Genomic DNA, 26,882 nt, shown 5'->3' with positions numbered 1-26,882 from the left:
CTTTATCCAAAAAATGAGCTTAAATTTTCTAAAGTGCTACCTCTTAGTTAAATTTCTGGCTTTGTTCCTATGATTATGCCACATAAAAGCTGAATTTTTTTAAAAGGCAATGCTTGAGCAATAAGTATGATACACACACACACACTTTTATTTATGCATATGCACCACGTTTGATAATTAAAATTTTGTGCTTCAGGGTTGACTGTTGATGCATTTCCATAAAGATCCAAAATTGTATGGTATATTTCTTTTTGAATACACAAATACAGTTAGGTTGTACAATTTTCTGCTTTTTAGAACTTCTTTTTTCTTTTTCAGGGTTTCTGTTTTTAATCCGCATCACCTCATGTAATTTACCACTTGCTCCTCCACCTCGCGTGTGTGGTCGCTGTCTCAGATCGAAGCTCCTTCTTCCATGTAGTTGATCAGTTGCTCCTCCACTCTCTCTCTCTCTCTCTCTCTCTCTCTCTCTCTCTCTCTGTAGCCTTCTCTCTAGAATCAATTCAAAGTTGTACAAATCTCCTTTTGATTTTGGTTTTTTATTGAATTTTACTGTTTTACAATTGAAATTCTGTGTGGATTGTAAGGTCTAGAAATTTTTTAGGTAGGTGTTCGCCCTCCAAATTCACCATGGGTCTCATGGGAATTTACTTGAACAAGAAATTAATGATTATGAGCATGCCACTATTAGTTGCCGTTAGTAGACGGGATTTGAATGATTGAGATTGTACCTCGACTTCTAACCAAGAGATTGTAACGTTAAGTGGAAGTGGCCCAAATTAAGGTTCTTCCCTTGCCTTAATGATAAGGACTAGGGTTGGGTTCGGTTCAAATTCGATTCAATTCTATTTTGGTTCGGTTCGATTAAATTTTGGTTTTTTTTTTTTTTTTTTTTTTAGAAAAATGAAAAAAAATTGAAAATTATTTTTAAAAATCTAAATATTCACAAGCAGCGATTGAGGGAAAGTTGAGAGTTCTAAAAGTTATCTGCCTATATACGAATACATGTGTATATATATGCTTGTATGGTGCTTCATTGATTTGCAGAGGTGTATGCAATAGCACAAGTTGGAGCTCTCTGCTTTGTAAATGCCTATTGCCACAATTGCAGAAACTCTGGAAAACAATGGGATGGCTGGATGTTGACTAAAAAAAAAAAAAAAAAATCATGACATTGGTTGTTGGTTTAAAGGATGATTCTAGCTAAAGAGCTAGTCCAAAAAGCCAAGTTGAAATCATCTCCAATCGAAGGGTCCAGAGGTTCATAGGGCCAATTTGGAAATTATCTTTGAATAGCCCGAAAATCATCTCCAACTGAGGGCTAGGCCAAAGGACTCGTGGGCCCCATTGGACAAAAGAGAGCCAAAAGGTCAACCAGCTGGCCCAACTCAGCCAGCCAGCCAGCCTGGGGCTGGCCAGAATTTTCATTAGACTATCTCCAACCGAAGGGTCCATAGGGCCGAAAAACGGACAAAAACCGTCTCCAATCGAGGGTTAGGCCAGAGGGTTTGTAGGTCCCATAGAATCTGAAAGGGCTGGCCCAAATGAGCCAGCCAACTAGCCCCAGGCTGGGCCAGAAAACTCACCAATCCTGTCGGATATAACCGACAGGAATTCTAGACCAAAATTCAAATGTAACGGCTAACTAACGTTAGCTAGCCGTTATTTTTTAATTTTTTTTTTTTTTACAAATTTTTTTCCCTATAACTTCATTTTTTAAATTCTATTTTTTTTTTTCTATAACTTCTATTTTTGCATATATATTTTTTTAAATTCTATTTTTTTCCTAAGACTTCCTAAGCCATTATACAACATTAAATTAAATTAAGTAACATGAAACAACATTAAACAATATGAAACAACATTAAATAACATTAACCAACATTCAAATTATACAACATAAAAAAAACATTTAACAACATAAAAATTATAGCCTAATATCCAACCTATTTATAGCAAAAAAAAATTCAAATCCAACGGCTAGCTGACGTCAACTAGCCGTTGGATTTGAATTTGAATTTTTTTGGGCCAAAATTTGTAAAAAAAAATGTTTAAAAATTCTCATTTCTTTTCTACAAATTTAAGTTGTTGTAGTTTTTAAATTTAAATAATAAATTATGTTTGGCCCTATGGCCCTTTAGTTCTTGGTTGGAGACGGTTTTTTATGGTAGGGCTAAAACGAGCCCTATGGCCTTTGGTTGGAGATGGAGGTAAATATGGTCATGTACTGTTCATTAAAATATTACTATCTTGGAGGGCGAGAGGGCTAAAACAAGCCCTCTAGCCCTTGTTCGATTGGAGATGGTCTTATTCCTGTCGATTATATCCGATAACATTGTACTTATTCCTGTTGGTTATAGCCGATAGGAATGGTAGGCCTTTATATATATATATATATATAACGAAAGTTAAATTTTTTTTTTTAAATTCTATTTTTTTCTATAACTTCCTAAGCCATTATACAACATCAAATTAAATTAAGTAACATGAAACAAAATTAAATAATACGAAAACTAATGAAAAGAGCTTGAAAATTTTGAGTTTTAACGATAATGATAAAATAAAGGGTAAAGTGAATAGTACTAGGATTGATTTTTTAGTGAAAAAATATGGTTTTTCGTTAAAGTAAACAGTACCGAGAGCTTTTCGTTAAAGTTCCCTTAAATAACATTAAATTTAAATAATAAATTATGTTTGGCCCTTGGTTAGAGACCCTTTTTTGTGACAGGGTTAAAACGAGCCGTATGGCCATTTGATCCTTAGTTGGAGATGGAGGCAAATGTGGCCTTGTACTGTTCATTAAAATATTAACATCTTGGAGGGCCAGAGGGCTAAGCCCTCTGGCCCTCGTTCAATTGGAGATGGCCTGAGACAGAACATATTTTGGTCTAAAATTAAGCTGATGATTGACTTGAATTGGGTAGAGAAAATAAATACCTAACTTAAATAAGCAAATAAAATTAACATATATTTAAATCAGTTTCGTTCGATTTTTCAAACCACCAAAACCGAAACTAAACCAAAAGATTTTGATTCGGTTCAGTTTCGATTTTTTTTCGGTTTCGGTTCAGTTTTTTGTTTTTTGAACCCATCCCTAATAAGGACTTTATTCATGTGGAGAAATATAACAACACGTAAATTGCCAGTTTGTTGGAAGTGTAGATGACAGAGGAAATCAAAGAAAGTGAATCCCACCACCCATCCGTTAATCCCACTTGCAATGAATTAATATTTAAGAAGCAAGTTGGCTTCCTTCCTTCTTCTTTCTATCTCCCATGTTTGCCATCATCCCTACTTGCAATAAAGGCACCGTTTCAAACTTTGTGGACAAACATTCCCCGTGCAGTTTTTAGTATATTTTCACACTAATCTTCCAAAATGTCATATTTAGCTTTAAATACAAATAAGTAAAATTGTGCATATTTTAGGTGCAAATAATAGGTGATTAAATTTTTCTTGCATTTGACAAAATTTAATAAAATTGAAGTTGCTTTTAAGTGCTTATGTTTTAGACTGGATGTTATGGCTTAGAGAATATCTTTTTTCCTAATATTTAAATTCTTGATGCACTTGAAGCATCTGTCAATGAATTCAGCTTTCATATATCAAGTTAATCAAGTCCATCTTTTCTTAATCACTCAATCAATCAAGTTCTTAATTTTGTTTCGTTTTCAGATTAATTCACATAGTTTAGACAAATAATGACAGTACACGGAGCCTTCGATCACTGCTTCATGATTGAATTACGACTTTCATACATATTAAACCGAATTGATTTAAGCATGATTGATTTGATTGCTTTGAGTATGAATGGTTTTGAAAACATGGATTCATATAAGATTTAAAGCTTAGGGCCTTTTAATGCTTAGTTAAGGCAATATTTTTCAACTTATTTTCATTGTTATCATCCGTAGTTCAAACTACACATATTTTATTCGAAAAACATCTCAGTCCTGTTGATAAAAGTCAATAACTAAAAGCGTTAAGTGGTTAGACACCAAATAATTGTAAGGAAACCACCCACTTTTTGTTTTGGTACATATTACATGACAGTCGGATTCACAGAAGCATATGCAAGCAGCTCCTTATCGCAATCAAATTTGGCCATGTCTTCATCAGTCAAAGTCACCAATGCTTCTATGCCTTCCCCATCTCTTGTATCCGTAAACATAGCTACATTCTTCATTGTTATAGTCTGACAAACCCACAACGGCTTTCCCCATCCGAAATTGGCTTCGTAGAACGGAAATCTGCACCAACTGCTGCAGTGGTAGTTGTCTACCCTCTTAATGCGATCCCCAAAGTCTTTCATGAATCCACATGCTTCCTCCCCACTTACTCCATTCGCATATTTTTCTTTAAATTCCTCAATCCCTTTCCTCAGTTTAGCAACCACGCTTGGATAATCAATATCGACAACTTCACTTGCTTCAATTTTTACTACAAACATCCCCACAAGATTTCCCATTAAGTTTTCTGCCAAGGGCCGCTGCACTATTTTCCGTAAGCTGGCATTGGTAGACCACACAGATTGCCTTACAACACCTGAGTTTGATCTCGACGCTGCAGTGGCACACTTCCAAATCAGGGCTGACACTGATTCAAGGCGCGTTGGGTTTGGTACGGAGGCACTTACAGCCTTGGACTTAAGAGCAGCAAACTTTGAGGCCTCAAACACAAATCTTTTGCTTATGCACTTTTCTTCAACGAGCTCCATGGCAGGAGGAGGTGAGTTCAAGAAATCTAGTTGTGGGAAAAGGGAAACTGCAGCATCAAATTTAGGAGTAAGTAAAACATGATCACTACTAACAGTACTGGAGGCAAGGGCAACTGCAGCCCAGCTTCGAATGAATGTGCTGAGCGTATAGCCATCAATGATGATATGTGAACTGCTGACTGCAATCGCCAACCCGCCACATTCAAAGAAATTGGCCTGGATTAGCAGAAGATGGCCTGTATCTGCTTGTGAGGATCCTTGACTGGCTGGTAGCAGTTGTCTTAGGATCTCAAAATCTGGTTTTACCAAAATCTTCGACATGGGACAGTTAACTTGAGCCTGAAGAAATGCAACCCCATGGTCATCGCAAGAAATGGAAACATTATATTGGAATGTCCCTGCAAAGGGGTAGAAATGAGTAAGAGCTTCGGATAAGGATGCTTTCAGAATGTTCGATCTTTCAGCAACCGAAGAATGGTGATCAATACTATCAACGGCATCACTGTTAATGTTGCTGGGATAGAAGAGAAGTAGTGGGACAAAAACATCTGGAGCAAGTTGATCGAAAACAGAAAGCTGGGTGGTTTTGAGGTGTGGAGGAGTTGGAGAGGATGGTTTAATTGTTTCCTTGTAAATGACTTCAACCTTCATCTCTGTAGCCATCTTTTTCTGTTTTTCTCCTTGATAACAGTCACCCTTTCTTTACGAAAGGAGAATGGGATGAACGGAAACGGAATTCGGGAATCACACTGGGGAATTTCCCGGAATCAGATTCTCTAACAATTGGTGGTATTTGGATTCCTTGAACTGGTGTCCTCCAGGAATCAGACTTTTCTTCCAAAATTGCCCTCTCGTGTTCTCCAAATCCACCAGTTGGGAGGTCGTCAGAGATGGTAGGAGGACCTGTGAATACGGGAGGCGGTGGGAGGATTGAATATGGGAGATTGTGGGGGTTGGCGGAAGAAGAGGATATGAAGGGAAAGGGGGCTCTTGGACGACCTGTGAATATGAGAGGCGGTGGGAAGGGCTGGGATAGAAAAGAGGGAGGCGTGAGAGGGCTGTGAAAGGGGGAGGCGTCGAGGACTGTGAAGGTTGGGGAAGGAAAATGATTGGACAGGATGAGAGCCTACGAGGGAGATCGGGAAGAATTTAGTAAACATTACCATTCCAATTCCCGTTAGTTTAGTAAACATTTTAACAAGAATTTAATTCTGTTTTCTCCACAATATAATCCTTTATTAATTCAATTCTTAATTTGATTATGAATTAATAAACAAGTCATTAAATCTGTTGTCTTCCTCACACAACACAAACAGGTCATACCCAATCACTGTCAACTTAGTTGATTGATTGTCAACCATAAAATATAAAAAAAAACATGATGTGCCGCTTCAGGATTCCACTGGATAAATATCTTTAGTTACCCGAGTCGAATTCGTCTTAGTTTCTTCCTTTTTATTCAGCAAATTGGTGCAGTTTATTTGGTTATATTTTTGTCTTTTTTCTATATAAACAAATTACATAGAAAAGTCTTATGAAAATGAGGAATGGTATGTTGTGTTTGGCTCATATAAGTTGTTTATATTTTTGTATTTTTTTTTGTTCTATTATTGGAGTATGAGTATGAGATGGAAGAGTTTTAGGGCCGGCTATAAAGTATTCAATGTTGTTTTTGCCTCATATACTTATGAGTGGGCAGCAAGTTTGCATGTGTCACTTTGTGTATTCCACAAGGAAATGGCAGCAGCCATATGTGACTTTGTGTTTTCTTTGAGTCTTCGTCCAATAAAAGACTGATGACCGACACAAATAAAGGTGGAAGCAAGTCTTGACTTTTTGGCGTCGTTTGTTGAGAGGAGAAGATGAAATAGGAACATAGATAATCCTAGTCTCCTGAGGTTTGTTACTTTATATCTATTTCAGAAGATAAGTTAAATATTTCCTTCCCAGGCTTGCCAATTGGTGAACGTGAAGCTCACCCGAGTTCAGCCATCATAAAGCTTAGCATGTCTAAATTGATTTTTCTCTTATTTTTTCTAGTACTTAAAGTTTTAAAATACTAATCCAAAAATGTAATGATAAGACAAATTTCAAGTAATGAAAAAAAAACTAATGAAAATGGTTTGAAAAAAAAAAAAAAAAAACCTAATGAAAATGGCTTGAAAACTTTGAGTTTTAATGATAAGAACAAAATAAAGGGTAAACTGAATAGTACCATGATTGACTTTTTAGTGTAAAAATGTAGTTTTTCGTTAAAGTGAACAGTACCATGAGCTTTTTGTTAAAGTTAAAAAAAAAAAAAAAAAAAAAAAAAAAAAGAAAAAGAGAATCCTTACGGGGGAATTCAAATGGTGCTTTGATATGAAAAATGAAATTCAACTTGTTGGATCCAAATGAATCTCAGCCTTTGATCTTGGATTGGTGAGCAAGAAAGCATAGAAGTCTAATGACTAGTTTTCATTTAAATGAAAAAACTGGTTAGGTGATGAGTTTTGTCTTATAGCCACATGTAAGCCTTGGATTATTATGTGTTGTAAGGCATAGGCTGAATTAACAACTGTAAATGTGCATTTGTTGTATTGAATTATTTCAAACTGGATTAATTTTAAATTTCAATTGCTTAGACTAAACAGGATAAGAATGGTAAAATATTTAGCGCTGTATCAGATTATGTCCTAGACTAAATATCTTTTGCTCAAAAAAATAATTTCAATTTTCTTTTATTTTTTACCTTTCTCCATTTTGCCTACACACAGGTGCAGATCTTTCAATGGATCGCGGTGGTCCCAAAACCCTCCAAAATCTCGAAGAAGCACTTGTGATGACGTTTGAGAACCACTCGACGTTTTGGACAGTTCGTGGTTGTAGAACTCCATGGATTGCAGAGGTTTACCAAAGAAGATGAAGAAGATCTAATTTTTTTTTAATAACTTGGTGAAAACAGTGTTGCTTTGAGCTAGGCAATTTGAAAAAATAGTAATATTAGGGAAACTAAATTTGTAGACAAAATTTACAAACTAAATGATTTGTCACCAAGAAAAATGAGCACAGTTATCAACACTTTTGTCATAATTTTTTTTTGGTGCAACAATATATTTTTACACTAAGGCGATGAAGAGTTTGGCTAAGTCATACAATGAGCAACTTAATTTGGTATCAAATTTTCCATCCACGAGATTCGAACCTAAGACATCTCACTTATAAGTAAAGAGGAATACCACTAGACCGTAGTACTGAGTGGCAACACTTTTGTCATAATTTAATCGTTAACCCTTGTAAAAAAAGAAAGAAATCATCTCTAGATCTCTTCCATCAATACCATCGGATCAAATGATCTGGGCCTTTGAAATTTCATCCAATGATCAAAAATTATTATAGCTTTTAAGGGATCAAAACAAGTGAGCTGTTATATAAAATTTTAAAGGTTTGGATCACTTGATCCGGTAACTTTGATGAAAGAGATCCGAAAATGATCTATTTCATGGAAAAAAGAAAAAAAAAATAACTCTCTTTTGTTTACAAACCCGAGGCCCAAGTACCCTCATTAATTAACGCAAAGCCCTAAATCTATCCTTTCAAATTTCAATCCTAACCCAACGAAACCCTACCACCACTGGTCCACCTATGTCCACCATCACCTGACTACAATATTGAAATTCAAATAGATTTCAAAGTTGGTCTTATACGTATTAGATGATAGTTTTGATATGATTATGTCATATAGTTTATGGCTTTTTTATTTTATTTTTTATTTTATATTAATTTGATTAATTCGTATGTATATTTTTATTTCTTTGTTAGTCCATGTGATTGTTATTTTGATTAGATAAAACAATTTGATCGTGGATAATTTCGTTCTAAGTCCAAATACTTCCTTCACAATTTGGATTTGGGTTGGGTTTGGATGCATACGAGTTTAGTGGGGTTTAAATTTTAATTGAGTTCGGGCTTATTCAAGTTGGGTTCTTGTTTGCACAAATTTATTGAGTTTAATCTTGTAACACCTTATTTGATTTTTCAAATTCTGAAATGTAAAAGTAAAACTAGCAATAACTTCAAGTATAGTCATTCCTATACTTATACATAACTTATGCAATATGAAGTGAGATGAGTAATATGTGCATTAGAATTTGGGCTCAAATTCAGTTTGAGTTTGGGTCGACATAGGCGTGCAAGACATCAACCTAACTCAACCCAATAAAAGATCGGGTTGACTTAAGTTGGGTTTAGGAAGGTTTTTTCTTTCATTCTAAACCAGCCGATCAGTTATGAAATCGGTTTGGGCATGGACGAATTTAGGTTGACCCAACTCAAGTTGCACCTCATCACCAAGTAGAGAAATTCTACATTATCTTTTAAATTTGTATAGGTGCCCTTTATTTTAATAAAGTTATACTATAACTGTCAAAGTTTATCATCCAACATTACCTAATGATGATGAGGTTATCGAATGATATTGGCATTAAACTCCCAACATTGGTGTTACACCATAAACGGTTGGATGTATGACCTAAAAGTCAATCATGAGATGATAATTTTAGAAGAATTAATCTAAAAATGTTAAGTTAAGGAGAGCTTCTTTTTGCATGTATTTATCCTAAACTTTTCCCATCAAGGGATTATTAAGTGGATATTAATAATTCAATAGATCAGTACATTCTAAGTACGCTCAATTGGGAGGATGGTTTGTCTCAACCATTTGTTTAGTTGACAGTAAGACATAATCAAACAAGAGTTATTGCATAAATTTTTATCTACATATCAATAAAGAAACTCAAAATAATGCAGAATAAGCCGTAAGACTTAAGAGATCAAGATTGTCTTTTGGATGTCTTTGATTTTGGGACATGCGTCATGGCCAAGAGGCTTGTTCAGTGCATCGTCTAGGTCATTGGGCTACTCATGAAGTCATGTGAATGTAAACATTCAATATGAGAAGGTATAATACTGTAAGATGTGTGATTCGAAAATATTTGACTGAAGTATTAAGTACAGGAGAAATCTTCTTGATTAATTAAATCGAACCATATTAGGGTTCGATACCAATTATCATACCCTAATAATGTGATTAAATTTAAGGGTATTGTGATAGTACTAAATTGCAATTACAATTGTATAGGTTCTCTAATATATTCTTTATTAGCTTGGGAACCATGATATGCATCTAGGCGTATTCACTATCTGTGAGACCCTTGACAATAATTAGAATAGTTCTCATTGAAAGGGTGAATTAAACGTACACTGAAAGGATGAATTAAACGTATATTAAAGTGGTGAATTAAATGTATATTTTAAATCACTCGCTTCCTTGCCGATTAAAATAGAATGGATCTTGCACACACAAAATGATAGAGCAATTAATTAATTTGATTAATTGGATAGATGTAAAAAATAATTGAAATAATTTCAATTAATTAAACTGACATTTATACGTTTAAAGTTGGTCTCAAAATAGTTTTTGTAATAGCTGAGCACATAGGGCCCCAACCAATTGAGTTTAATTTGAGTTAAAAGGTGACTTAAAGTACAAAGATGACCCAAAAAGCCCATTAACCCATTTTTCATAGAGAAGTTCAAGCTCCATCAAGCCTGAACTTAAAAAAGAGTGAAATTCTGTGTCCTCGTTCACCATAAAACCAGCTCCTCCTATTGGAGAAGAGTGAGGTAGCTTTAACTCCACCTCTAGGTTCATCCTTCATCTCAAAAACTAGGAGGTGTGGAGCTTTAGAGAATTTTTATTAAAACAGAATCTAAACACAGAGGTTCCAAGCACTAGCTTTTGGGTGAGAGGCATTGGTAGAATACCTCCATAGGCCTTAACAAAGTTGCTTCCACTTGCCATATCTAGCTTTGCATGTTGATTTAATTGTTATATCTTGTCATGCATGTTAGATTAGATATTAAATTTTGAAGTTTCAAGTGTTGAAACTCTCTATGAGATAAGTAGTTCCCATTCATAAACGTGTTATAATATGAATGAACGACATAGTTGATATGTCTCACTTTTATAGTATATTAATTAAAAGAAAATACAAGTGTGATAATTTTAATTTTAATATGAGTGGACAACATGCTGGAACACAGCCCTAATGAACTCCAAACAAAACATAATGCCTCAAAGATTTTACCGAAGATTTTGCCCAAAAGAAAAGTAGTTGAAAGTTAAAGAACTTGTAAAGAGTTGGAAGCCTTCATGTGTATAACAAACTGAGTCAAAAATTGAAAAAATTATGTGTAGATTAACTACGAACTGCAAGAGTTTATACAAGTTTCTTGCAGAACAACGAATGCTAAAAAGATATTCCTTTCGGGGTCGAACAAATGCTAAAAGAATTGTGAAACATAATTTCTCTGTTTTCTCGCCTAATTTCAGCAATGACCCTGATCTTGATTTTTAATTTTTGAGAGACAACTGCTGATTCAATACAAATTAGTTGATCGTAGTGTATGCTTCGTGTTTGTTTCAATTCTTTATGAACAGGAGGAACTCTGTAATATGCTAGCATTGTTGCAGGAAAGAACATTTGTCCAACTCCTTCAACTTTAATAATTAGGAATACGATTCCTGATGCACTCTGGAAAATGAAAAACCAAAAGATTAGTATCATTAAGTAGCAATTCATGTTTGTATCGTTTGTAATGTCTTAAAGTAACAAGCTTGCTGATGAGAAAAATTGGGAAGATCATGAGTAAACATACCAAGATCAGTCTAACCCCCAACCACACGCGTTTGGTGTAGGGAACAGAATCATTAACCGACTAACTCCATAGATAGCCACAACAAAGAAATGGAGAAATAGGCTGATCGGACGAGGGTTAAGACTGGAGAGTAGAGATATTGGTCTGTTTGAACAAATGCCTCCGAGGCTGAAATAATCAAAACAAGCTTCACGCCTTTCTTGTCTTGCAGGGTCAGATGATGCACAGAACACCTTGTAAAGGGCACCGGCCAATGTGTTTATGGTAGATGACACAGGCTGCAAAGAAAATTAACCGATTCCATCACACATTTTTGAATGCTTGGCTCTTGCCAATATATATCTCTCTCTCTCTCTCTCTCTCTCTCTCTCTCTCTCTCTCTCTGTGGCATGTTATGTTGTTAGGTTGAGAATTAATGCCTAACGTAACAACATAACACATTAGATAAGAGAAAAATTACAAATGGCTATATACCTTACGCAATGTGTAGAATGATTTGAGATAATCGCACAAAGCAAGTGCATCATTGAAATCACTTAGGGGTCTTAGAAGATCCCTTAGAAGAACAATGTTGGAAAGAGCAACAGTCATTCCTCCTCCGGTTAAAGGATGTCTTATGTTGAATGTGAAAGATATTATTTCTGAATCTCAACTCAATAATTGAGTGAGCCAATTATCATTGATATATATAGGGTTACATAGTAATCCAGGAGAGAATCATCTGATCAGTTTGGATCCATTCACCATACAAAGGATTGACCTTGTCCGTAAATTTGCCGTTGTCATCAAGAAGGAAGGCGGACAGACATTTATTTTCACCGGTAACAAATGAGAGGAGTTTGCGGCTGCGCAACAAGGGGAGAAACTGAGCACGCCAGAGGGGATAGTTGTTGTGGTCTAGTTTGATGGTAAGAAAGTTTGTAACAGAGGGAGTAGCAGTAGCAAAAGAGGAGGAGGAGGACGCCATGACTGAAAAGAATCGAGAAAAAAAAAAAAAAAACTATGAACCTTTGTCGTGATACGCTGGCTCTTGATACCATGAAAGATATTGTTTCTGAATCTCAACTCAATGATTGAGTGAGCCAATTATCATTGATATATATATATATATATATATATAATTACAATTAGTATAGGAAAAGAACTACTAAACAATCTGGGACTAGGCTGCTGCTTTAGTATTACACAGAAAATCCAGCTTAGATAACATTAGATATGAACAGGTCTTAACTTTCAAGGTTGTGAGTTGATAAGTTCAAAAATTTAATCAAACGCTTGCAGATAAGTTCAAAAATTTAACTAGAGGTTCATGCATGCACAGTGAAAATTAGATGTTACTTGAGTAACGTTAGTATCACAAAAAGATATATAGTATTTTTCCTAAACCGTGTCAATAGTATTCATTGTAAACATGGAATTAAGATGCATGTATATCAACTTAAGTGGCATCCAATTTTGAAAGATAAACTGTCCATTTTGGTCTTTGAAATTTTGAAATTTCATCTATATTTCGAATGTTTGATTTAAAATTTCTATATTTTCTTAAAGAGAGTAATCAACTGAAAGAATTATTAGGCTGCTAAGAAAATGGAAGGGTTCCATACTAACATGGATTTAAAAAAAGAAAAAAAAATTACTTTGCCCGACGATGTTCAAATAAATAAATTAGTTTTAATTCTGTTAATCTCAAAAGAAATTAAAATATCAAAATATTTAGTTATATTAAAACTGAAATATTCATAGAAATTCATGTGAAATATCCTAAACTAAGTACTCCTAGAGTAGCTGCTGGGATGGCGGTTGAAGGTCGCTCAGAGGATCGATGATATGAATGCCAGAGGCTGCCATTGCATGCACCATATCTCAGATGTACGCTGACAGTCATCCTCCTGAAGGTGCCCAGCTTTTTCTTGAACTTCTTCTTACTGACGTGCAACTTTTTCGGAGTGGCGCATGGCCTTTAACTCTATCTCTAATTGTTGCAGTGCAAAAGATGTCATGCTTGCAGGCTAAGAGCTAGATGAAGAAGATCCCCTAATTGAGGTCCCAAACCAGACCCTCTCCTAGGTCGCGGATCTCTCAGCCTTCCCGTCGCCAAAACCCCTTCCATCAGCAATTGTAGAGACACATGTGGATAAGGTGGTTAGTTGCTCAAGTGGCATGTTCGGTTATTGCTAGGAAAGGTTGACGAGGTACTTGTCTTTCTTATGCAACACGTAAGTCCCAAAAAAAAAAAAAACATACTTACCTAGATCTTTGTCATCATCGCCTCTTTCACTTGAGGGGCGAGCTTCTTCCATGTAGGAGCTTTCACAACGCACTTTGTGCAGATGATTGCTCTCATGTCATGGGTCAACATGTTGTTGACTTTGACATCCACCCGTCGATATTATGGGTCATACATGATCACGATCATTACTTGCATTATCTGAGCGATCCCTCTCACTTTCACCTTCTTCACACCCTAAAAAGAAGATTTTTGTCTCGGCCCGGGGCATGGTCACCGATTTGGTATCGGCCTGTGGGGCATTAACAGGGACTGGGGCTGGCACAACGCCAAGTTGTTTCCAGGTGTGAATACGTTGACCAGATTGCACTCCCATACCTATAAAGCTGATGCAGTGGTGTAACGACCCAAAATTTCTAATTCGGAAGTAAATTAATCAGATAAGCCCCAAATTCATTTTCTTAGTAAATTTCACTAAAAGATTAATCTCAGGTATTTTATTATGGCTGCATCTAACTTTCTCGTTAGACTACCTACGTACCCTACGAAGGAATCAAGCCATTCATAGTTCACAAATTCAATTTCTAACTCATTTCCGAAAATCATTTAAGTGACTAACAATCACTAACTAGGTTCAACACATGAATCACACCAAATGCATATCAAATATGGTTTCAAAATATTGAAATTTTCTTTAAAAGACAACATCAGCTCACTAGCCACGCGCCGCTACATGCGCCATTGCGCATGGCAATCGGCCGTCCCGACTAGTCGGAAAATTTCAACTATTTTAAAAATTCTCAAAAATTACAGGGATAAAGATCTCAAATAGTAGAGCAAACTTTATACCTATGGCCAAGTCCAATTTGGCCAGGAAAAGCTCTAATCCCGCTCACACCTATAGGAAAGCATGGGTGTTTGTCAATTCGCCACCTCCGGTGCTCCGCCGCCCCTACAAGTAAATGGGCTTTGTTCTAGGCCTCATGGGGAGTCTAATGGTGGTGGTAATTGGTGGAAATAACTTCAGGATTTTAGGATTTTTCGCACAACCCGTCGCACACACCGACGGTTCTCCACCTGTTTACAACAAATTTTCTTCTAAATTGAGGGTGGAAAAGGTAGAGGAACGGGCTAGATGATGTTTGGGAGTGGTGGCTTGGTCTAATTCATGGGAAATCCGATGAAAAACCATCGGAAATCATGGAGGAACGGGTTGAAGGTACGGGTCGAAAGGAAACCCAGTTCTCCTTCCTTCTTCCCCCCTTCTCTCCTTTCCCTCCTTCCTTCTTTCTGATTGAGCAGTGCCCATCTTCCTTCCCCCACAGCCCTCCATGTGGCACCTCAAAATTATCTGGAGAAATCCAAATAATGGTTAAATGACCATTTCATCCCTAACTTTGATTGTTTATAACTTCTTCGTTATAATTCCGTTTCACGAACGATTTTCGCCTATGCGCTCATAGGATCAAACTCTATCCATATATGTCAAGAAATACAATAAAATATACGAGGATAAAATACATCCTCGTAAAATTACATTTAATCAATGAGGGGCATTTTCCACTTACCGATAATTTTTCTACATTTTCATATATTTTAAATTTTCTAGGGTATTACAAGTGGGCTCAGCTGCCAAGGTATAGCTAGTCCCCACCAATGGAAAATCAGCCATCTCCACCACAAAGTCATTATAACTCGAACTAGAGGCAAAGCAGGGGCCATTGGTGATCATTCGAGATGACATCTACGAAAAAAAGCACAATAAGAAACAATAATTTACAAAAATTCTTATTTCATAAAATTCATGATATTAGTAAAAAAATAAATAATAATTCTTAAGATTCCTATGAAGTTCTAATATATTTTTTTTTAATTTTAATATTCCAAAACTTCATATGAATATTTCTAATATATCTAATATTTTCTCAAATTTTTCTATGTTTAAAAAAATTTCCTAAGAATTTCTAATATTCCTAAAATTCTTAATATTCTTGAAAATGAATAATTTCTAAAAATCCTACAAATTTCTAATATTTCTAATATTTTCGAAAAATTTAAAGTATTTCTTCAAAATTCTAATGTATCTAATATTTCCTACAAATTTCTAATATTTCAAAATTTTCTTATATTTCTTATATTTCTTAAATTTTTAATATTTTGAAAATCCTAAAAAATATAATATTTCATAACAAATTAAAAAGAAAAAAAAAACAACAACAGAGCCCACCCAACCCCAGCACACCCACTGAGCCCAACCATCCTACCCACCCGAGCTTAGCCCGCCCCCATATCCACCCTACCCCACAGTCCCCTTCCCTGAGTCCCAACCCCTTCCCCCTACCTAAACCTTAAACCCACCCCACCCCACCCTCTTCCCTGCACCCACCTCAACTCACCCCACCCGCATAAATTCACAAATATTCATAGCATTTCACATGTAAATCAAAGCATTTCGTATTATAAAGTTTATAATATCAAACAAATTACATATGAAAAAGTTTTATATCATACTTCTATGAGAGCTTGAGAGTGAGAAGGTGTGAAAGAGACAGAGAGCAAAGATGACGAGTGACAGAGAGCTAAGAGGGGATGGGAGTTTGTAAAGGGGGAGGGGAATTTCAGAGAGAGATATGAGAGAAAAGGTGTAAGGAAGAAAGAAGAAGGCTCTCGATCCTGTTATAAAATCTCAGGACCTTTCCCCGACGAACCCATTCATCAAGCAAACCTAAAATATTCATCGGGCAATCATAAAATAATGTGACACTTATATTATGAACTTGATTTTTCGTCGAGCAAAATGACCAATTTATCTGACAAAGATTGCATCGAAATGTTCACCCAGTTTAATTTTTATCCTAAACAATAGTGGGAAAATAGATTTGCTCAACGAATTTCACAATATTTCGTCTGGCAAACCTTTTAATATGGGGGGAAAATTTGATTTGTTTAGAAGATAAAATGTGGGTGAAAGTTTGCCTGACAAATTTAGACTTCTTATGTATTTACCCTAAAGTTGTTCCCGATCAACGAATTGATAAATTTCAGAAAGATCGATAAACACTATGTTTGCATATAGGGAGGTGTATGGCTAGTCTCAAAGACCATTCGAGAGAAAGTACTAGACAAGTGTGTTGGGGCTCAATAGAGATTGAGTACACTGACCGTGATCAACTCAAGTACTTGCGTGCAATCTTGAATGTCAAGCAAGTAAACTCTTAGTTGAAATAATGCAAATTAATCATTTTAGGACTCAGTCACCTCTATGAACAAGAGACAGGTAGGCCTCAAAAGGAGTTTTGGGACTCATAAGGCCCATTGGGCCGAAGCCCACTTGATCCAACCTAAGTCATAGAGTTGACAAAATGTGAAAAGAGCCCAAAAGGGGGGCATTCCTGATTTTGGCGTTATGGATGCTAAGGTTTGGGTTTTGCAACACACCTTTATGGTCTATAAGATGCATGCACTCATGGTTCATCCTTCTCTAAGAAGGAGATGACCATTTCACAATGAGTTTGTGGGGAAGTTGCTCTTTAGAAAACAAAACTTGCATGTTAGAGTTTAAGAATATGTAAGAAACTTTCTATTGGGAGTTGTGTTCATCTTTCTGAAGAGATGAATGCATTCAAGCCTAGGAGAGCTTAGAAAACTCAAAAAGAAAAATTGAAACACCACCACAACCACCACCACCACCACCGCCACCCTTGTCGTCCCCTCCCCTCAAAAGAGACCAATAGAATAGTTCACGTCTCTCTTATCTCATCCACCACCATCTTCGTCTTCCAAATGTGTCAAAAGTTAGAGGGTTCCTAACTTGGAACCTAAGAGAACACATACAAGGAATATCAAGAGCTTGGAGCTTGGAGAGGAGGCTAGTGGCATGGAGCTTGTAGCTAGAAGCTTCGAAGAGCGTGAAGGAGGGCTCAGAAAGCACGCTACAAAGGTAAGCTTGGAAACCTTCTCTCTGTGTTGGTTTCAAGCATGCATGTAAGAAAATTAAAATGTTTCGACAACATTGATCAATCTTCAACCTTAGAAACCAAAAGAATGATATACATCAATTCATGCACTTTAAGATAAAAAGTCTTCTATTAATTGTTAATCCATTCTATATAAATTAAAATGTTTGAACTTGTTAGCTTATGCTTCATTTAGTGATTCCCATTTTAAGTAAATTTATTGATTCACCTCTGCGTGTAAGAAAATTTAAGCTACAAATAAGTACGTCGAGTTATCGACTGGAAACTATATTTTTCACAACACATTGTTTCTTCTTAACATTGTGGGGATACCCAAATGTGATGGGTAGACATTTTAGCTTTCCACATTCGTTTACCCCCCCCCCCCATTGTACATAAACATTACCATATTGCAATTAGAGAGCACAAGAATCCAAAACCAAGTACTTGGCACATTACATTGTCAGGTTTCGAAAATGTCAAGAACGGATCGTAGAGAAGACCCCAAGAGCATTCACAAATGCTGTGCTTTTCTATCCATTGCAAAATTCTCATCCCTATCTCTATCACTTGATGACTAATCGTGACTGTTGGATATAAGTCAACAATCTGTGATAAAATTATATTGCTAATAAATAATAAATGCGAATAGGAAATTAACAGAGTATGAATAACGAAATAATATTGAACAGAAATATTGAAGATCGAGGCTTGCGTACCGCAATGTCCTTGAAACAGAAATTTCGTCCCTACTCAGTGTTTGTGGTTCTACGGACGTCTGCTTCACCAGGATTCAAAGATCAAGTCAAAATTCCAGCACCAGAAAAATTGACTTATGGCGAATTTCTATATGGTTCTCTCAGTAAGGATGTTTTGGATTATAGAAGAAGAATTGTTTTTTCTATTTCTAAATGTCATGCAGATGGATGTATATATAACATGATTATGCCTGTTCGCAACAAATATGAGGAATGATGCATCTGTTGGGAGACATCTTCTCAGAGGGGTGTTTTCTTTCTGCGCTTTTTCACACTTCAGACTTCATCCTGAAAAGATGAGTCTGTTGGTAAAAAAATAATTAATTAGTACATCCTAAAGCCCAACCCCAAGGGTAAGCCCAATTTTAGTCTCCAAGGCCTATCACTCCAATTACTTTTTATAATGGACAAAGTCTTACAAAGTGAGGAAACCTTTTGAGAATGACCAATATGGGACAATGAAATTTCTACTCAAAATTTCCAACAGTGACTAAGCTCATTTTTTACGACATCTGAAACTCTTCTGCGCTTGGCAGCACCAGCAGCCTTCAGTTCCATTTTCTTCTTTTTCAACAATTCCACTTTCTCCCTATATGCCCTACAAAACAAAAGGAGAACGAAGAAGGTAAACACTAACAACAAACACAATTGAGTTGCAAAAAAGAAAAGAATGTTTGCAAAGATAGCACATTATTGCTGCACTGCATTACCTTTGCTCCACTGATTCAGCCTCTTCTATCGTCTCAGCAGCATCAATATGCAACATAATTGCAACAACAAACGAATATATCAGTATGTGCAAGTCAACATCAATCTCAAATGCAATTGCAGTAAACCCTCACCTCCTTTTCTTCCATACAATTATCGACCTCCTTCAAGTCCTCTTGTATCAACTTCTCAAATTCTCTGTACCCATCTCTGCCATATTAAATCAATCAGCAGTTTTCATACTTAACTAGTGCACACTTCAACTTGAGCCCGTGGCAACATAAACCATGAGCACTATAAAAATAAAGAATAGCGAAGAAAACACAGGAAAATCCAGAGACAATAAAGGAGGGACGGCTACCATTAGGTCAATGGAAAACCATGTGAAAGATAAAATTAATTTTAGGGTTTCAATCTATATCACACTCTATTCTTCTCCCTCTTAGAGGTAATATATATATCAATCACATCTCTTGTAGTACAAATAATAATTAATGACTCCTAACCAAACTAGGAAATACAATAATAACAATTATATTCCTAATCATAACTAGGGCTCACGCCAACACTCCCCCTCAAGTTGGTGCATAAATATCACCTAAGCCCAACTTGCAAAGTGAGTCCTGAAATCTTCCTGCGGAAACTGCGTGTGTTAGAATATCTGATAATTGATGTTCCGTCCTTACAAACGGAATATCAACTAGCTTAATATCCAACTTTTCTTTTATGAAGTGTCTATCTACCTCAACATGCTTGGTCCTATCATGTTGTACCGGGTTGTTAGCTATCTCTTTTGCTGCTTAGTTATCACAGTACAACAACATAGGCTCCTTAGGCTTGAATCCTATTTAAGTAAGTAGAATCTAAAGCCACAAAAGCTCACAAATACCATGAGCCATGCCTCCGTATTTGGCCTTCGCTGATGATCTCGCTGCCATATTCTGTTTCTTACTCCTCCAGGTCACAAGATTACCAGCAACAAACGTAAAATAACCTTATGTAGACCGCCTATCAGTAATATTTCCAGCCCAATCTGCATCGGTATATCCTTTCACATCTATGTGTCCATGCTTTCTGTATATTAGCCATTTTCCAGGAACCCCTTTCAGGTAGCTGAGAATCCACATTACTACCGCCATGTGATCCTCACTCGGTGCATACATGAACTGACTTACTACACTTACCGCATAAGCAATATCAGGTCGTGTAAGTGACAAGTAAATCAATCTTCCAACTAACCTCTGGTACCTTTCTTTATTTGTCGGGACTTGATCCTGATATATTGCAAGATGATGATTCTGCACAATCAGGGTATCCGTCGGTTTAGAAGCTAGCATGCCAGTTTCTGATAACAAATCCAACACATACTTACGTTGTGATAAGTATATGCCTTCTCGAGACCTAGCAACTTCAATTCCTAGGAAGTATTTGAGTCCTCCTAGATCTTTCATTTCAAACTCGAAGGACAAGTACCCCTGTAATCGTTCAATCTCCTTTGTATCATCCCCTATGACAATCATATCATCCACATATATAATAAGTAAGGCCACTTTACCATCCTTACGCTTGATGAATAAAGTATGATCTGAGTTCCCTTGTCGGTACCCATACTTCTTCATAGCTTGAGTGAATTGCCCGAACCAAGCTCTATGCGATTGTTTCAACCCATATAATGCCTTTCGAAGTCTGCACACGTTTCCACTAGAGTTCTCAGTGCTATATCCTGGTCGAAAATCCATATATACTTCTTCCTTTAAATCTCCGTGCAAAAAGGCATTTTTCACATCACACTGTCTCAGTGGCCAATCTAGGTTAACAAGAAGAGATAACAGAACTCTGATTGTATTCATTTTGCAACTGGAGAAAATGTTTCTTGATAGTCAATACCAAAAGTTTGTGTATACCTTTTGGCTACCAATCTTGCCTTGTATCTATCGATCGTCCCATCCGCCTTATGTTTGATGGTATACACCCATTTGTATCCCACAGATTTCTTTCCATTGGGGAGTGTGACCACACTTTATGTTTTGTTCTTCTGTAATGCCTCCATCCCAATTTGCATTGCCTCTGTCCACCTCGGATCTCTCAATGCTTCTTCCACTTTGGTAGGTATTTTAATTGATTCCATTTGTTGAACGAGTGCACAGTATTTTGATGAAAGTCGATGAATGGATACAAAACTCACAATGGGGTACCGCACCTTTTCTTCTAGAGAGTACCTGTCTGGTGGTTTTCCTCGATTTTGTTGAGGAGGTAACACATAAGATGATTTAACAGTATCTAAGTGAGAACTTACCTCAGGGATATATGTTGGACCCTGGACGTGCACTTAAGGAGTATGAGAAGGGTTGACATGTTCTTCACTATTACTGCTCATTTGTTCATTTAATTGTGGAGCCGCAATCATCAAACCAGGCTCACTTAGGCCAACATCAATTATTCCCATATTTGGTGCAACCTCTGTCTCTAATCTAGGCCCATTTGGGCCGAAGCCCATTATCCCACTAGGTGCAACTGCATGCTGAAAATTTGCAGCAATGGTCGATTTATTAAGCCCACATGGGCCGTCACAATTTGAGCTCTCACAAGGCCCACGTGAGGTGGCAACAGGGCTGCTGCCTTCTGAGTTGCCAAGCCTACTTAGGTTGGCACGGTTTTCCTCACTTAGGTTGGCATAGTTTTCTACAGGGAAACTCCCCACTATACTGAACCCACCATAATCGTCACCTAAGGTTGTCTCCCCTTAAGAAGTATGGCTAAGAGGAAAAAATAGTTCGTCTTCAGAGAAGGTAACATCCATAGTGATGTACATATGTCGAGTGGATGGATGATAACATCAATAACCTTTGTTTTGTGGACTAAACCTAAAGAACACACATCGTACCGCACATGGATCAAGTTTGCTTCATTGATTTTTGTGGAGATGCACGTACGCCACAGACCCAAAAACTCGTGGTTCGAGATGAAGGGTGGAAGGAAGTGAAACATGATTAGCAAGCACAGCCAAAGGAGTTCTAAAAGAGAGAACAAGTCGGTTCATGAGATAAATGGCATAAGTTACAACGTCGGCCCAGTAAGTTTTAGGTGCACACGCACCAATGAGGAAGGAACGAGTAATCTCAAGTATGTGTCGATTCTTTCGCTCAGCTACACCATTTTGTTAAGGGATCTGAGGACAAGTAGTTTCGTGGAGAATACCCTTTTCTTTGAAAAACTGAGACAGGTCCTAATTAAGAAATTCACCACCATTGTCGAACCGAAGTACTTTGACTGATAGCGAATATTGAGTGTAAATAATATGATAAAACATTTTGAAGATGTCACCCACATCATTTTTATTTTTCATAAGATATAGTTAAGCCATCTTGGTGCAGTCATCAACGAATGTTACAAACCAACGCACTCCATGTTGAGTAGTAACTGGAGATGGTCCCCACACATCAAAATGAACTAACTCAAAAGGAACTACTCTTCTATCAGAACTTGGAGAATACGAAGTACGGTGACTTTTAGCTAATGTGCAAACATTACACTGTAGAGAAGAATATGAAATATTACCAAAACAATGACAGAAGTAATTTTCGTAAATAACCAAAGGAAGCATGACCAAGACGACAATGCCACAATTGAACAGTCTTAAACTTTTCACTATGACGACCTTGAACTTGATTAACACGGCCTTGTGCAACATCATCAACGTAGTACAACCCCCTCCTTTTAATAGCACTCCCAATGATCGCCTGAGTTCAGATATCTTAAAGTAAACAGAAAGACGGGAACATTAGCACAACACAATTTAATTGTTCGGTAACTTGTCCCACAGATAATAAATGACCAGAGAGTGTACAAAGATAATAAATGACTAGAGAGTGTAGGAACAAGTAAGCAGTTGTGTAAGGAGATAGTAGGAGTGAGTGCAATTGAACCCGCTCCTGTAACCTGGGCCACTCCGCCATTAGCAGTGACAATGCTATCTCGAGGTGGAGGTGTTGTAGAGTTAAAAAGGGACCGATCATAAGTCATATGATCAGTGGCTTCGGAGTCAATAATTCATCTTGTGTCAAGATCAACAGATGCAATTAAAGCTGTGCTCGTGCTACCTGGATCATTGGACTGCTCTTGAGAATTAATTAAATTTAAAAGGGACAGCTCCTGGCACAAACCGTCTGGATTGGGACCAATTGTACTGACTAAATTATGATAATTGTCTGCTGGTGGGCTCGACATGCCCATAATCCCTGCGATGGTGTTCCTAATGTCAGAAACTGACCCAGCATGTGTGTCAGCGTGCGCTGCTAATTGCCCCACTTGGGTTTGGGCTTGATAATCAGCCATGGAAGAGTGTCGGTACTTCGGAGTCCAGGTTGGCAGCGTCCCTTTGCTTCAAGAGAGTGGGCTTTTGTTTTCTTAGGTTTTGTTGCTTTCTAAACCTTTCGAAGCAGCAATGTCTCTTGCTTCGAGACACTTGCTAGAAAAAAAAGTTTCTTTTGAGTTTTAGAGATTTGCAGCAACGGTAAGGACAAATATTCAGGATCAGAACTGGCTCTGGTGTCAAGATAAAATTAATTTTAGGGTTTCAATCTATATCACACTCTATTCTTCTCTCTCTTGGAGGTAATATATATATATATATATATATATCAATCACATCTCTTATAGTACAAATAATAATTAATGACTTCTAACCAAATTAGGAAATACAATAATAACAATTATATTCCTAATCAAAACTAGGGCTCACGCCAACAGTGAAACCACTGACATGGAGAATTCAAGGGTAACTACTCTTATTTTTTTAATTAATCATAATAATTATGGCTTCTTTCACAGTAGAACTCACACACCTTGACCACGAGCAAAGGATTGCTTCCTTTTTGTGTAGGAAGTGAAGCAGAATCTTAATAAAACACTACTGTTACTATTCATTTTTAACGTTAAAAACATTTTTAACTTGAAAAGTTACTTCTTGTACTATTCATTTATACCTTTATTTTGTCCTTTTGATTACAACTAAAGTTTTTGAGGACTTTTCGTTAATTTTCCTAGAAGGGAATTGGCACTGGATTTTCATTTTTTCTGATGTATTTAACTATAAGCTCATATTAGGTGCAGAACCTCGAATGTGTACTATCTTCGAGGCAATGTCTTTATGTATAGCTCATTTACAAATAGCTCTGTTCCAATTTTCTCAAGTTCAAAACAGCCTATACCTTTGTCCTTCAGAAAATACCAGATAGTAATTTGGTGAAGCGAACTTGTGTCAACAGCTGAGGACTATTGGAAAGAGCCAAACCAAAATGAATTCCCAAGAATGAACCGGAGGCACATTTTCCATCCTCTCTATTAAATTGAAAATGCATCAAGAACAAAATGAAGGGAGCCTCTCTGTGAACCTTTCCAGCCCAACCGCCTCTCTTTCTCTCTCTGTGAACCTTTTCACCGTTATTTTATCCTGAACAAGTCTATCTAGAATGGCATTTGAACCATTGCAACGACCTCATACCAGGCTACAAAAATGAAAACGAAGAAGACAACTTTCAAGAAATAGCGCCTTACAATCTAGGAGTTAAGGAAAAATGTGCACTTATTTGACATCTGGCTTAACAGGCTTTATTCCCCGTGCTGATAAATCAGCTTCCTTGTTGTCCAAGAAGCCTTTCAGGAAGAGCTCCCTGATGTGTATTTAAAATAACCTAAATAATAGATTAATTTAAACCAAATTAAGCTCGCAAGCACACCAATCAATTGTAGTAATATATGCAAATACGAGGTCGATCCCACAAAGATTGCTTTTAATACCAATTCAACCAGTTGATTATGTGAAACTTAACTAGGAAACAAATGATTGATTAATTGATGATGAAAGATAATTAAAACTTCAACTTAAGATTAAACCAAGAATGTGAAAAACGAAAGCACACAACGAATGAAAGTTTAAAAGAAATTAATGTGATGAAAGCCTAAGGTTATGAATCCACCAATAACAATCCTATTCGCTTTTCTTCAAATTGATTACTATCCAATTACCATACCAATGTTTAAGGTTGTTCTTTCTAAAATATGAATTAATCCTTGGTCAGGCATCACTCGTGTGTCTCTATGTGGCAACTATATCCTATTGGTTAGGCATACAGTTAAACACACAAAAACCCCTTAAGCACTGAAGAATTATGTCAACCAAGTAGGACTAGTTTGATATTGGTTATCTTCACTAGTTTGTCTACTCTTCCCAATCTTAGTTCCAATAAATCTAATTGATATTGGTCATCCTTTTAGACTTATCTAAATATCTAGAAACAAGTTCATAATGATGGCCAGTCACAAGAACATTCAAAACTAGAATAGATTAAGCACAAAGATTAAGAACTAAACATGGCCTATAATCAAATAATAATCAACAAAATACTTTGGGAATAATCATGTCATGGCTTCATCATAAACCTTAGAAAAGTAATTTAGTTACACATAGTCATAATAAGAATCGCAAAAGAAGTCATGGAAAAAGATAAAACCCGGAAAAGAATGGTAAGAGCAGGCTAAGCTTTTCTCCTTCACTTTCGAAAAATCCTCTGTATTCCGTTCCCCCTTTAAGATCGCCTAAACTGCCCTATTTATTCTAACAAAATCCTAAAAAGTCTGATACAAAACTCTCCTAAAAGAGAACAACTTCCTAAATAATCAATGAAAAATAAAAGGAAAGAATCCTTCTTGACTTGGGAAACACGGCATCTGACTTGCACGCCAAATTTGAGGTTGATTTCTTTTTTGAAAAATTATGTAAAAATATGGGAAACGTAGCTTGATCTCTTATCTTTCCAAGCATATATCGCACACCACTAGGAAAAATTGGGAAAGCCTTCAAATCTTCATTCTCCTACAGCTGCGCAGTTCTGACCGGAAAACTACTCCTGCAGGATTAACTTTGAAAACTGGAACGTTTGGCTCCATAAAAAATTATGAAATTTGGATACAATGATCTTCCGCCTCTTAACTTCCTTCTCCAATTGGCGTTGCATCAAAACTCCTCTGGAAAGTCGAATTATCACTAAAAACGTCTTGCATGCACAGATTGGCTGAAACAGATAAAAGGAAAGTAATAAAGCTCTTTAAGACCAATTCCTTAACAAAACTTACGAATAATTAACATGAAAATGTGATAAATAATGCACCTGTCACTCCCTTTATTATTTGCTTGGCCTCTGAACTGGCAACTTGTGATGATGTCTGTGTAAGGTCCCTGGCAGGCTCAATATTTCTTGTCCGCACCTTTTCCCTTCCTAATATGATATTGTTAAGTCAGAAAGAATAATAGATATCATAAAAAGAAAACGATTGACAGTAGAGAAATTTTTCTTGCAAAAGTTGCATGTGAAAACCCTACTTCGGGGTTTTTTCCCATCACCACCACGCGGGTTCTCGTCTCTTGGCTCGTTGCGTTGAGATAATAACCCTAATTCCCCCGGGTTCGATGATGAACCCTGATTCAGAGGGTTGAACAGAACGAGTTCCTTCGAGGACAACACCCCTGACGAATGATCAGGGTCGTTGTTGGAAAGCTTCAGATCAAGCAAGGGACGAGAACTTGGTGTCGGTGATGAGGATGATCCGGCTGCCGGGGATGGTTGTTTGGGTTTGGGTTGTTCATCATCAGAATCATCGATAATTACTTTTTCTTTCATTTTCATCTTCATTTTTTGGTCAGGAAGATCAGGAGGAGGGAGAGGATGAGGGATATCTCTTTTTGGTGGTGGAGTGCCATCTGAGGCGGCTGAGATATTAAAGGCTTCAGAAGGGCTTTGATATTCTTCTGCCATCTC

General features: G+C 36.8%; 1 protein-coding gene and 1 pseudogene across 2 annotated transcripts; both read right to left on the bottom strand.

Annotated features, from left to right (window-relative positions):
- Positions 1 to 3,869: 3,869 nt before the first annotated feature.
- On the bottom strand, positions 3,870 to 5,859 carry LOC137748757 (BAHD acyltransferase At5g47980-like). The gene has a single exon (XM_068488937.2). The coding sequence runs from the start codon at positions 5,378 to 5,380 to the stop codon at positions 4,043 to 4,045; it is 1,338 nt and encodes a 445-aa protein (XP_068345038.1). The 5' UTR covers positions 5,381 to 5,859; the 3' UTR covers positions 3,870 to 4,042.
- Positions 5,860 to 10,928: 5,069 nt separating this feature from the next.
- On the bottom strand, positions 10,929 to 12,503 carry LOC148698362 (squalene monooxygenase SE1-like; annotated as a pseudogene). The gene is made up of 3 exons (XR_015967025.1): positions 11,891 to 12,503; positions 11,417 to 11,694; positions 10,929 to 11,292 (listed from the first exon to the last, which is right to left on the bottom strand). The product of XR_015967025.1 is annotated as a squalene monooxygenase SE1-like (transcript).
- Positions 12,504 to 26,882: the final 14,379 nt, after the last annotated feature.

The sequence above is a fragment of the Pyrus communis genome, chromosome 2 (assembly GCF_041283825.1).
Source record: "Pyrus communis isolate YQ-2024b chromosome 2, ASM4128382v1, whole genome shotgun sequence".
Classification (NCBI taxonomy): domain Eukaryota; kingdom Viridiplantae; phylum Streptophyta; class Magnoliopsida; order Rosales; family Rosaceae; genus Pyrus; species Pyrus communis.
Note: the sequence above shows the minus strand (reverse complement) of the source record. Positions and strands in the feature narration are given on the sequence as shown.

Coding starts and splice junctions, on each gene's coding strand:
- LOC137748757 (XM_068488937.2), bottom strand. CDS start 5,380: ATGGCTACAGAGATGAAGGTTGAAGTCATTTACAAGGAAACAATTAAA.